Source organism: Lepidochelys kempii, chromosome 1, assembly GCF_965140285.1.
Source record: "Lepidochelys kempii isolate rLepKem1 chromosome 1, rLepKem1.hap1, whole genome shotgun sequence".
Classification (NCBI taxonomy): Eukaryota; Metazoa; Chordata; order Testudines; family Cheloniidae; genus Lepidochelys; species Lepidochelys kempii.
The window spans coordinates 314,959,366-314,973,205 of NC_136380.1; the positions used below are offsets into that span (position 1 = coordinate 314,959,366).

General features: G+C 44.6%; 1 protein-coding gene across 3 annotated transcripts in view; it reads left to right on the forward strand.

Moving 5' to 3' along the window:
- The first annotated feature begins 8,291 nt into the window (after positions 1 to 8,291).
- Positions 8,292 to 13,840, forward strand: part of LOC140905283 (transcriptional regulator QRICH1) — a 28,271-nt gene continuing 22,722 nt past the window's right edge. Inside the window, exons 1-2 of one of the 3 annotated variants that reach the window (XM_073328301.2) lie at positions 8,292 to 8,523; positions 10,717 to 11,711. In XM_073328301.2, the coding sequence (XP_073184402.1) occupies positions 8,292 to 8,523; positions 10,717 to 11,711 (1,227 nt within the window). The other 2 variants (XM_073328302.2, XM_073328303.2) reach the window with 2 other exon arrangements.

The window sequence follows — 13,840 nt, forward strand, 5'->3', positions numbered from 1 at the left end:
GTGCGTTTTTTTTTTTTTTTTCCCTCCTTTCTAATCTTCACTAGCCTCTGGAAGGAGAAGATCCTGTGATCATTGAAACACATGCAGCTGGTGGAGAAAAAAAAAAAGGGACAGCGGTATTTAAAAAGACACATTTTAGAAAACAGTGGCTACACTCTTTCAGGGTAAACCTTGCTGTTAACATTACATACATAGCACATATGCTTTCGTTACAAGGTCACATTTTGCCTCCCCCCACTGCGTGGCTACCCCCTCAACCCTCCCCGTGGCTAACAGCGGGGAACATTTCTGTTCAGCCACAGGCAAACAGCCCAGCAGGAACGGACACCTCTGAGTGTCCCCTGAAGAAAAGCACCCTATTTCAACCAGATGACCATGAATGATATCTCACTCTCCTGAGGATAACACAGAGAGATAAAGAACGGATGTTGTTTGAATGCCAGCAAACATACACTGCAATGCTTTGTTGTACAATGATTCCTGAGTACGTGTTACTGGCCTGGAGTGGTAAAGTGTCCTACCATGGAGGAGGCAATAAGGCTGCCCTCCCCAGAAACCTTTTGCAAAGGCTTTGGGAGTACATAGAATATCAGGGTTGGAAGGGACCCCAGAAGGTCATCTAGTCCAATCCCCTGCTCAAAGCAGGACCAATTCCCAGTTAAATCATCCCAGCCAGGGCTTTGTCAAGCCTGACCTTAAAAACCTCTAAGGAAGGAGATTCTACCACCTCCCTAGGAAACGCATTCCAGTGTTTCACCACCCTCTTAGCGAAAAAGTTTTTCCTAATATCCAATCTAAACCTCCCCCACTGCAACTTGAGACCATTACTCCTCGTTCTGTCATCTGCTACCATTGAGAACAGTCTAGAGCCATCCTCTTTGGAACCCCCTTTCAGGTAGTTGAAAGCAGCTATCAAATCCCCCCTCATTCTTCTCTTCTGCAGGCTAAACAATCCCAGCTCCCTCAGCCTCTCCTCATAACTCATGTGTTCCAGTCCCCTAATCATTTTTGTTGCCCTTCGCTGGACTCTCTCCAATTTATCCACATCCTTCTTGAAGTGTGGGGCCCAAAACTGGACACAGTACTCCAGATGAGGCCTCACCAATGTCGAATAGAGGGGAACGATCACGTCCCTCGATCTGCTCGCTATGCCCCTACTTATACATCCCAAAATGCCATTGGCCTTCTTGGCAACAAGGGCACACTGCTAACTCATATCCAGCTTCTCGTCCACTGTCACCCCTAGGTCCTTTTCCGCAGAACTGCTGCCTAGCCATTCGGTCCCTAGTCTGTAGCTGTGCATTGGGTTCTTCCGTCCTAAGTGCAGGACCCTGCACTTATCCTTATTGAACCTCATCAGATTCCTTTTGGCCCAATCTTCCAATGGGTCTAGGTCCTTCTGTATCCTATCCCTCCCCTCCAGCGTATCTACCACTCCTCCCAGTTTAGTATCATCCGCAAATTTGCTGAGAGTGCAATCCACACCATCCTCCAGATCATTTATGAAGATATTGAATAAAACCGGCCCCAGGACCGACCCTTGGGGCACTCCACTTGATACCGGCTGCCAACTAGACATGGAGCCATTGATCACTACCCGTTGAGCCCGACAATCTAGCCAGCTTTCTACCCACCTTATAGTGCATTCATCCAGCCCATACTTCCTTAACTTGCTGACAAGAATACTATGGGAGACCGTGTCAAAAGCTTTGCTAAAGTCAAGATACAATACATCCACTGCTTTCCCTTCATCCACAGAACCAGTAATCTCATCATAAAAGGCGATTAGATTAGTCAGGCATGACCTTCCCTTGGTGAATCCATGCTGGCTGTTCCTGATCACTTTCCTCTCATGCAAGTGCTTCAGGATTGATTCTTTGAGGACCTGCTCCATGATTTTTCCAGGGACTGAGGTGAGGCTGACTGGCCTGTAGTTCCCAGGATCTTCCTTCTTCCCTTTTTTAAAGATTGGCACTACATTAGACTTTTTCCAGTCATCCGGGACTTCCCCGGTTCGCCACGAGTTTTCAAAGATAATGGCCAGTGGCTCTGCAATCACAGCCGCCAATTCCTTCAGCACTCTCGGATGCAACTCGTCCGGCCCCATGGACTTGTGCACGTCCAGCTTTTCTAAATAGTCCCTAACCGCCTCTATGTCCACAGAGGGCTGGCCATCTCTTCCGCATTTTGTGATGCCCAGCGCAGCAGTCTGGGAGCTGACCTTGTTAGTGAAAACAGAGGCAAAAAAAGCATTGAGTACATTAGCTTTTTCCACATCCTCTGTCACTAGGTTGCCTCCCTCATTCAGTAAGGGGCCCACACATTCCTTGGCTTTCTTCTTGTTGCCAACATACCTGAAGAAACCCTTCTTGTTACTCTTGACATCTCTGGCTAGCTGCAGCTCCAGGTGCGATTTGGCCCTCCTGATAACATTCCTACATGCCCGAGCAATATTTTTATACTCTTCCCTGGTCATATGTCCAACCTTCCACTTCTTGTAAGCTTCTTTTTTATGTTTAAGATTCGCTAGGATTTCACCATTAAGCCAAGCTGGATTTCACCATTAAGCCAAGCCACATCCAGGAGAGCTGCGAATGCCAGGGCAAATTAATCCTTTCACATGCTTGCTTTTAAACCATGTATAGTATTTTAAAAAGGTACACTCACCGGAGGTCCCTACTCCACCTGCCGGGTCCAGGAGGCAGCCTTGGGTGGGTTCAGGGGGTACTGGCTCCAGGTCCAGGGTGAGAAACAGTTCCTGGCTATCAGGAAAACCGGTTTCTCTGCTTGCTTGCTGTGAGCTATCATCTCCTTTGTCCCCAAAACCTGCTTCTGTGTTGCCTCCATCTCCATTGAAGGAGTCAAACAACACGGCTGGGGTAGTGGTGGCTGAACCCCCTAAAATGGCATGCAGCTCATCATAGAAGCGGCATGTTTGGGGCTTCCACCCGGAGCGGCTGTTCGCCTCTCTGGTAGGCTTGCCTCAGCTCCTTAAGTTTCACGCGGCACTGTTTCGGGTCCCTGTCATGGCCTCTGTCCTTCATGCCCTGGGAGATTTTGACAAAGGTTTTGGCATTTCGAAAACTGGAACGGAGTTCTAATAGCACGGATTCCTCTCCCCATACAGCGATCAGATCCCGTACCTCCCGTTCAGTCCATGCTGGAGCTCTTTTGCTATTCTGGGACTCCGTCATGGTCACCTCTGCTGATGAGCTCTGCATGGTCACCTGCAGCTTGCCACGCTGGCCAAACAGGAAATGAGATTCAAAAGTTCGCGGTTCTTTTCCTGTCTACCTGCCAGTGCATCTGAGTTGAGAGTGCTGTCCAGAGCAGTCACAATGGAACACTCTGGGATAGCTCCCAGACGCCAATACCGTCAAATTGTGTCCACAGTACCCCAAATTCGACCCGGCAAGGCCGATTTAAGCGCTAATCCACTTGTCAAGGGTGGATTAAGGAAATAGATTTTAAGAACCCTTTAAGTCGAAAAAAAGGGCTTCATCGTGTGGACGGGTGCAGGTTTACATAGATTTAATGCTGCTAAATTCGACCTCAAGTCCTAGTGTAGACCAGGGCTAAAGGTAGCTACAGCACTCAACCCAAGGTTTAAGAATCTGAAGTGCCTTCCAAAATGTGATTAGCATGGGCTGTGAAGCATACTATCAGAAGTCTCAAAAGAGCAACACTCTGATGTGGAAACTACAGAACCCGAAACACCAAAAAAAGAAAATCAACCTTCTGCTGGTGGCTCAGATGATGAAAATGAACATGAGTTAGTCTGCACTGCTTTGGATTGTTATTGAGCAGAACCCATCAGCATGGGCACATGTCCTCTGGAATGGTGGCTGAAGCATAAAGAGATATATGGCACATAAATATGTGCACCTGGCACATAAATATCTTGCAACACTGGTTACAACAGTGCATGCGAATGCCTGTTCTCACTTTTAGGTGACATTGTAAATAAGAAGCCGGCAGCATTATCTCCTGCAAATGTAAACAAACTTGTTTGTTTGAGTGACTAGCTGAACAAAAAGTAGGACTGAATGGGTTTGTAGGCTCTAAAATTTTACATTGTTTTGGTTTTGACTGCAGTTATTTTTTGTACATAAGTTCAACTTTAATGATAAAGAGATTGCATTACAATACTTGTATGAGGTGAATTGAAAAATACTATTTCTTTTGTTTTTTACAGCACAAATATTTGTAATAAAAATACAAAGTGAGAACTGCACACTTTGTATTCTGTGTTGTAATTGAAATCAATATATTTGAAAATATAGAAAACACCCAAAATATTTAAATAAAATGATATTCTATTGTTTAACAGTGCTTTCTTTTTTTAATTGCTTGACAGTACCACTATAAATGTTATCTTCAAAGAAGAAATGTTACCTACACCCCAAAAAATTCTTGTTTTCCTTTAATATCTTCTAAATATCAGCTTCTTATAGTCTCTTCTTTGTTATCCCAACTTTTTTTCTTCTTTTGTTTTGGTGTTTCAATCCTTCTGTTGCTAAAATGGTAAAAAAGCTGCTTCTACAAACCTATGTTTTGAGCTAACTTTTATAAAATGGATTAACCAGAGCCCTAACTAGGCATTTTAGCACTCAGGGTGAGCAAGCATATTTGCGCCCCCTAGGGGCAACATGTGGGAGGGACCCGTAGGGTCATGTTACCCTAAAATTTAGATGCTAATTGAATTACCTACAAATTTGTTAAAATTAGACAAAAGGGTAAACAAGGTTGTGGCCTATTCTAAAGGAATTGCCAGAGTGTTACCAGGGGGCTTGTCTCTGACCTGCAGAGGGCTCTCCAGAGCAAGCTAGTCTTGCTAACACCTGAAAGGACATGGGTACAGCCTTCCAAACAAGAATGAACACACAAGCAGTAATTCTTCAAAAACAAAAGAATACTTTATTTAAAGAAATAAATTACTGTGTATTTAGGAAAGCAAGAAAGAAGGTATAAAGAACAGAGTAAAATGCAATAGAATTACAATTGAAATAATTTAAGCGGGGCAGCAAAATCCAAGACACAGACTACAAAGGATATTTAACACATGCAGGAAATACAATCCTTTCAATGCAACAAGCCTATAGAGGTCCCATACACCCAGAGGCCTTTAGTCTTAATGTTACAGTTTAACCCTATATTTAATACAATGTGATATATGCAGGCCTCTTATAGACACCCATGAGAAAACTAACACTATATTCACAGATTAAAACACTTGTTTATATTCAACATCCTGTAAGCGCTGGCCAGGCAGTTACAAGATGGGTAGGAGAGATCTCATTCAAGACACAGGCATCCAGCTTTATTTACAGGCAAAACCCATACACTCTTAAATAGTAGATAAAAAAGAGATCAGACTTACACTCTTCCTTCAAGTTTCCCTCTGCTTTGTCACAGGGTCCTTCTGCTCTGTCTGAAATCTTTAGGAAGCACAGTTTCTTCAGTTGTGCTACTGCCCCATGGTGGTGGCAGCAGCAATTGCTGGTGGTGGGGCGACTGCTGGAAGGCATATCTCCATTGCCAAGGCAACCTCAGGGTTCTTTTGCTGCTACTTCTTCTTGAAGGTGGCTAATTTTCAGATAGCTTCTTCTTTGCAGATGTCTTGCAGCTTCTGCTCTTCTCCAGATCCCAAACCCACTATAAGTTCAGCCTGCTAGCTGTTGGCCTTATATACTGGTTGTGCTCTCAAGGTCATCTCATAAACATAATTTATTAGCCTAATTCAGCCAATCAGCTTCTAGGTATTAGCATATTTCCTCTTCCTGTCTAGATCCTCCCCTTTTATTAGCATGATGTCACGTAATTAGCATGCTGTCAATCTAGGAGTGCTCCTCCCCTCATGCCATCTTGGAATCTAGGATTTTGCTGAATCATTCCCCATTACTACATCCTCCCTATATCTGCCATCTTGGTCAGCCTTAGTGGATTTTCTAAATGTAAACTATCATTAATTTCTATTTATTTAAAGCCTAAATCTTACAACTAATTACTGTTTTATGCAAACCAAAGTGTCCGGATACTGTCACCACTCTTTTTACGTCCAATTGAGAGAAATATAATGAAATGAAAATTTAAACCCCTTCCGTGTTTTTACTGCAAACCTCTACTCAGAACATTCAAGGCAAAAATCTCTCACTACAACGTGTCCCTCCAGATTTCTGTCTTCCACTTAGCACAAAACTGGCAAACTTGAAGCTGATGGGAGCCGCCAAGCCTGCTCAGGCCCCTGGCTCTCTGCACTGTGGGATCTGGGGCACGAGCCAGCTGCCCGGCAGTCCTCCTTGCCCTGCTCCCCAAGCTAGGCTGTCTCTGTGCGGCCAGCAGCTCCCCAGGCAGAGCAGGCAGCAGAGCTCCTAGCTAAGTCCCTGGCTAGGGTGACCAGATGTCCCAAATTTATAGGAACAGTCCTGATATTTGGGGCTTTGTCTTATATAGGCGCCTATTACCCACCACTTGCTGTCTGGTCACTCTACCCCTGATGTGCTCTTGCCTCTCCCCCATAGCAGCCCGGCACCAGCTGGTGCCACCACCTGGAGCCAGCCTCTGCCCATAGTGCCTGGCTGTCTACAGGGGGCAATGTCAGCAGGTACGCTCTAGGTAGTGGCCTGGCTCAGAGAGCAGGGTATGGAGGGCTGCCAGGCAGCCAGCCCATGCCCATGCTCCCACAGCACAGAGAGCCAGGGGCCTAAGTGGCTCCCCCACCTTCCAATCCACTGGCTCCTGGCAGAAGATGACAGTTTTCAAACTGGGGGGCGGACATCCCCCCCAGTTTGAAAACCTCTGTGCTAAATGGAAGGCAGAAATCTGGGGGACATGTGACCCCATGGGCTCCCTCTATGCCACCCCATTTCTTCTGCTCCCAAGTCTTCATGCCCTGGATGACTACCCCGCATGCCCCGCCCTAGTTATGGCCCTGGAATTACCATCTTGAAGAAGTCATTACATCACTATTTACTATGGTGCAGATCCACAAAGGTATTTAGTCTCCTAATTTCCATCTGCTTTTCTATTACAACCACAAGGAAACACTTATCTATGGTTTCTAAAGTTGAAAACTGCCATCTGAAAGACATCTGGTGTCAAGCATAGCAGCTCCCACACAACCTCAAGACTGTTGAAAATGGTGTGGACAGGGTGAACCAGTTGCAGCACAGATTGGCTTCTAGCACACTTTACTACGATGTTGAACCCAACTGACTGTCCAGTAGGACCGCTGTATCCAGCACTGGCTTTGGGGATGGAGGGAGAAGGAGACAATCCTCATTGAACACATGTTTTTCAAGCGTAGGCACAATTAGGGGGGTTCTAATTATTAGGATGATGGGGTTCTAGAATTAAAGAGCTAAAGAGGGTCATCCTTTTCTTTAGCATGGACCTGACACACATACACAGACCTCACAGAGCTTTCCCCATAGTGTAAATGGTAGAGATGAAAATGCTTCATGATCACTGGCCTACCCAGTGCTAAAAATGTTTTAATCTCTGCCCTTCTGTCGGGAAATGTTCGAACTAATTTTTTTTCCCTGTGTTCTGAACTCCATCTGTGCTGCCTGCTCTTTTATTTCAGGGAACCCAGAAAGGAAAAGTTCTCCCTCCTGCTGTCCTCTTCCCCTGCTCATTGGTCCAGTTAACCACAGTGTAGAACAATGGCAGAAGCAAGGGCGTCTGACTTTGCCTCCAAGCTGGATTTGGCACTTTTCCAGGAACGAAGGGCTGCACATTTCCCCCCCATACAAAAGGAGTATGTCACCGTGGTCTTCACTTTTCATATGAGAATAAGACTCTAAAAGACTAAAGGTCTTAGTATGCCACGTTCCATTTTGGTTTGGAGTATCCAGGCTGCCACATTGCTCTTCTGTACCTATAGTTCCTCTTTGTTAAAGACAACACAAGATTAAGGCAGATGTGGGTCCCACTTTGGGTGCACAATGCAGGCAGTTACAAGGATTCTTCCCACAGATGGCTGAAAGGCCAGTCGGAAGGAACTAGCTAGAAGTCCTAGGCCTGCAGCCCTATGGCACCCAAAGGCACTCTGGCACTCCATTTCCAGAGTGGCACCAGCTGGGACGGGTGATAACAATGCTCTAATAAATATGTTACTCTCTAAGGCGCCACAAGTACTCCTGTTTTTTTTTTGCTGCTGCTCTGAAAACTACTCTAAGCTGTTCCAGAAAGAGGGAGGCTTTGTGAAAATAATAAGGGAGACTTTTAATGAGAAAAATTCTAGCTAGATAAATAGGAGAACAGAATTTCTTTGCACACCGGCCTGAGGCATGCACACCTGCGTACGCACACACCCTGTCCGAGGCATGCACACCTCCAGACACACCCAACCCCAGGCACGCACACCTCGCCTGAGGCATGCACGCCCGCGTAAGGCTCGCACACCCAACCCCAGGCGTGCACCCCCGCCCGAGGCACGCGCACCCGCGTGCACACCCATTCTCAGGCCCGCGCACGCGCCTGCGCCTATCTTCCCCTCAGCTGGACGCACCTGGCCCCCTGGTAAGCGCCTTGTCGCGCGCGCCGGAGCTCACCGGCACCGGCACCTGGGACCACGCTGCCCTGGGGCGGGTCGCCCTCTCCCTGTGGCTCGGGCCGCTGTCGCTCAGCCGGGATCCGGGCGGCAGCCACAGCTGCAGCAGGAGCTCTCCTTCTGCAGCGGATGCGTGAGGGGAAGGCTGCCCCAGAGAGACAAAGCCCGGCGTGGGCGGCTCGGGACTGCCGGTGCCGCGGACTCCCCTACCCCAGAGGTAACGCGCCTGGGGCGCGGTGCAGTGGGGCCAGCCGCCCCAGCTCCACCCCGGCCGCTCGCCCTCCTCTGCCTCTCGCTGCCTTCCCCTGCAGCTGCTCCTCATCCAGCCCCGTCTCGCCGCGCCCCCAGCCCCTCTTCAGGCTCCCTCCGCCCCACCTGCCCCTTTGTCCTGTGACTCCTCTTCGCATCCCTCCCGCAGGGGCTCCGAGCCAGGCAGGTGCCCAGGGGCCCTTAGGAGAGTTGAGCCCTGCTGGGGAGTGGGGTCAGCTGCAGCGGCTGTTGTGTGCTGGGGGACCCGGAGGCGCTGCCCCGTGAGGGGCTGAAGTGCCTGCGAGGATCCGGCAGCGCGTCCAGTGCTGTCTGGTTCTGGATCCCTTGCAGGGTACTCCGCTGGGCAGCCAAAACGGGTGGGGTAGGGACCCTGGGAAAATGACACCGCCGTTTGCTCGTCCTCACTGCTCTGGGATTGTAGGTGTAGCCGCCGGAGTTACGGGGGGTAGAATCGTGCTCACGTGGAAAATATTTTTTAGCGTGTAGTGATTGAGTGCTGGACTTGAGGGGAAATAATGCACCGAGTTAGCACACCGGAGGTTTCTTTTGGTCTCAGAAGTGCAAGTATGTATGTTTACTTCTTGATAAGATAAAGGGGGAGAGGGGATGGGGAAAATTCCCCTACCTATTCTACATACAAAATGACAGCTTCAGGACAGAAGCCGTGTCCCTCTCACTGAAAACGACATCGAAAATAAAAGCAGTTACATGCCTCTTAAGATCTGAAGAAGAGCTTGGTGTGGCTCCAAAGCTTATGTCCCTCACCAACAGAAGTTGATTTGATAAAACATGTTACCTCACCCCCCTTGTCTCTCTCAAGATCAGTCAATTTTACAGTTTTTAGTGTTACCTCATTTTGTAGATAAAATTACAGCTAAATAATCTGTTTAAACAGTTAATTTTGACTAAAGCCAACTGTTTTAGGAATAACTATCTGGTCATTCTTTATTGCAGATATCAGATGACTAAGGGAATAGCAAGGATATAGGGAGCCTTTAATCTTTAGGTTCCTGCTTCAAAAACAGACACTGACAGTAACTAAACAGGTTCCTGCTGACACCTTTTTTAGTTAATGGGACTTGGTCCACTGTTTAGTGGCTTTGTCTAGATTACAATTTGCTTTCTTTTTTGCTGTACACAAACTAAGGATATAGTGGACATGGTGACTGAACAATCCCATCATTTAGAGAGCGTCACACCAGAACAAGGTTGAGGCTTATGATTAAGGCAGTGGTAAAGCTCATATTATCCATCTTGCAACTAAAGCTTTCCATTTTTCCATATAACAGGTACAAGTATTATCCAACCATTCTCTTTCATTACTCATAAACTGAAGTGACTAGTGCAGTAACAATGTTTACTCTGTTGTTTATGTTTTGCACAATGTTTATAGAAATGTTTTTGCCCTCTTATTGTTACTCATGTATAAATATGAACCTATAAACTGTTTCCTCTACACCTTTTTTTGTAGTAGAAAAATTGAAAACTAAGGCACTGATCCTGCAGTGAGCACCCTGCACATAAACCTCCATTGATTTCACCGGGTTCCACATGAATGTCCACATGGCGATTAGGCACGAAATAATTTCAGTTGTTTTCTGTGTTCATATTCTCTCACAAATATAAAGTAGCAAAAGCTTATAGGGAGCAATGTGCATAGGAAAGTAGCTAAGCACAGCCCGGCTGTCATCTTTTCAGGGGTTTGAGGAGTTTCTGACTTCCTAAATATGTAGGTACCTAGTCCAAACATGCAATAATGCTCATTAATGTTGTTGGGAATTATAAATGTCTATTGAATGAAGAGCAACCAGACTCGTTTAGGTGAGTGTCAGAGAATGTTGCTTCTACAGTAGCTCTAGTCTAAACATACATTATTTGCATGACTTTTTCAGTTCTCAGAAGGATGCACCATTCCATCCAGTATGAAGATCACCAAAGTATGAAAGCCCATTCAATACCTCAACATCACATGAAAGTATTTCTAGACTCATTAAGTAGTCAAGGGCCAGAAGAAGTACAGCAATTTGTGCATTCTCCAATCTCGGTATACCAACAAGGAAATCATTATATATACATGGGCAGCACCGATGTATCAGGGCCTTTGTTAGAGTTGGTGCATCCAGTTACATCTCCTCTCCAACATCCAGCACTAAGCTACTGTGGACCACTGGAGCATCAGCATATTCAAGTGTACCATACACAGCCTCAACAAGGCCATCAAATAGAAATGCAGCAAAATAATTTGATCAAACAAGTACAACTGCAGATAGAGGCTCAGCCCTCCCCTGAAGGGCAATTTAATACACCAACTTCTGAATGGGAAAGAAGACTGTCATGTATTTCTCAACCTATGAAGAAAAGGAAAATTGACATGCCAGTAGAAGACAACTACAGTAATAGTCAAAGTTCTCTGCAGAATATACCTATTACTGTACTAACAATGCCTAGCCATACCCAACAGCAGGCTTACAATTCTCTTCAACAAGAACTGCTAACAGTAGATAGCAATCAACTGTATGGACTTGCACCTGCTACAGGAACAAATGGCCATCTGCCTGATGTAGAATCATGGGCAGTTTGTCCTCATGCAATTTGCCCTGAAACTCAGAATATGATGAATACCCCTGTTTATCGGGATGCCTGTGGTATTATTCAGATTGGTGAAATGGCTATGAATATGACTAGCATTAAGTTAGAAGAAAGCAAGGATAATTTTCAAGCTGTTTCAGAAGCTAGAAAGAGTATTCAGGAGAGTCCTATTCCTAGCACACCCTGTTTCCCAGTGCAATGTGTAAATAAGAATGGAAATACACACCTTCCTCTTGCTGTACAGAGTGGAAAGAGGATGTATCAATCAGCTGAATACTGGGATGAGCAACAGGTGCAGGTGAGCACAAATATGAAGCTCTGTGGTGGGATGTGTGTTTGTGACTTCTCTGAGTCCAATTTGCTTCTCCAAGTTGGGTTTCTTATCACTCGTATTAACTCCTTCTCAGGCAAAGGTGTGTTCAGGTGGGATTATGTATTGAGGCCAAGATAGTCTGAAGCTTTAGCTGCCTTTCATCTGCCTAAAATATACATGCACAAAAACTTCCTGAAGAGTTTAACAAGTGTATAAATCATAACTGTACAGGCTTCAGAGATACAATATTAAACATTGCAAAATTAGCTTTTCCTGTTTTGTCATTGCATAACGTACTCTAATAATCAAACTTCCCTATTTGATAGGATATTACCATGTTAAAAGACAAAACATTACACCACCAGGGCATATTTGTCCCAAAATTTGAAACGTACCCATGTAGATTCCCCCCCCCCCCCCTACCTTATAACAAATTTAGGCAAAGTGTTCCAGGTGGATGGTCTTGTATCTGCATGCAGCTCCACGGCCCTATGCTCATATTGAACCTCAGTTGCACTGCACAGGTCGCAATGAGGGCAGACCAAGGTGTGGGTGTGTATTTTGTTTTTGAGAAACTAGGGATCCTTGTCAAAACTGTGGCTTTGGGACTATGTCTAATAAAACTGTGATTCTACAATGTATAAATAGTAGAAAAAGATTTCTCATTCAGGCAACTGCCCCTACTTCTGAGTATTAGACCAAATAATTCTCTATTAACTTAGTTCTGGTATGAACCATACTGAAAAGCAGTAATTACAGTACATATTCTATATTGCAAAGTAACTTGGCCAAAACCAGTGTGTCCTTTAATTAAAAATCTTGTTTGACTATAGATACGTTGTAAGGAGCAAGCTTGTCTTAATTTTCTTGGCAAAATTAGCACAATATTTGTTTACAAACCTTAATTTAGCTGACTGCATGAACAACACTAATCAACCCTACTTGTTTTAAACTTGGTCTTCTCCCTCCCTTAAAATGTAGCTGAATGTAAACCTAAAATTGTGGGATTATGGTAGCATTGTTTTGGGACAGAAATGGACAAGGGCTGTAATAGTAGTAGTTTATAGTCCTAATTTTGTTGTTGTTGCACCCAAAAGTTTTGAAAAAGTTATAAATAAATAAGGGGATTCCAGAGGGATACACCAGTGTAGCAATGAAATGACCTAGGCACAATGGTAATACTCATATTAAAGAATGTAAATATTATTAAAAGAAGAGGTCTGTGTTTCTCTTTCAAACTAAATCTTAAGAACTGAGTAACCTGATCACTTTTTTTTTTTAAAGCCATACATCAGTATAGAGAAGGTTAAAAAACTTCTACTTGACAGATTTGGAGGTTACCCTAGAGAATTACTCTTTCCTCATTCTAGAAGCAAAAGCCTGGTTGAATAGAATGAGTGATCCGCGTTGTTCTTCTTTTAGATCAGATATTGGTCTCAGTGACAACCACATGATCATTTATCATGTGGAGGTCTTGCCAGTTAGGACTTTTCTGTTTCCTTTTTGTCAATCCATCTCTAATCCAAGATGTGATATTTTTATTTAATTGATATTTATTAGGGCAGTCAAGCGATTAAAAAATTAATTGTGGTTAATCGTGCAATTAAAAATTAATAGAATACTATTTATATAAACATTTTGGATGTTTTTTACATTTTCAAATATTGATTTCAATTACAACACAGAATACAAAGTGTACAGTGCTCACTTTATAATAAAAATATTTACATTGTAAAAATAAAAGATAGTATTTTTCACTTAATACATAATGTATTCACTTAATACAAGTACTGCAGTGAAATCTCTTTATCATGAAAGTTGAACTTACAAATGTAGAATTATGTACAAAAGAACCCTGCATTTAAAAATAAAACAATGTAAAACTTTAGAGCCTACAAATCCACTCAGTCCTCCTTCTTTCTCAGCCAATCGCTCAGACAAACAAGTTTGTTTACATCTGCAGGAGATAATGTTGTCCACTTCTTGTTTACAATGTCACCTGAAAGTGAGAACAGGCATTCGCGTGACACTGTTGTAGCTGGCGTTGCAAGATATTTATGTGCCAGATGCACTAAAGATGCTTCAACCACCATTCCAGAGGACATGCGTCCATA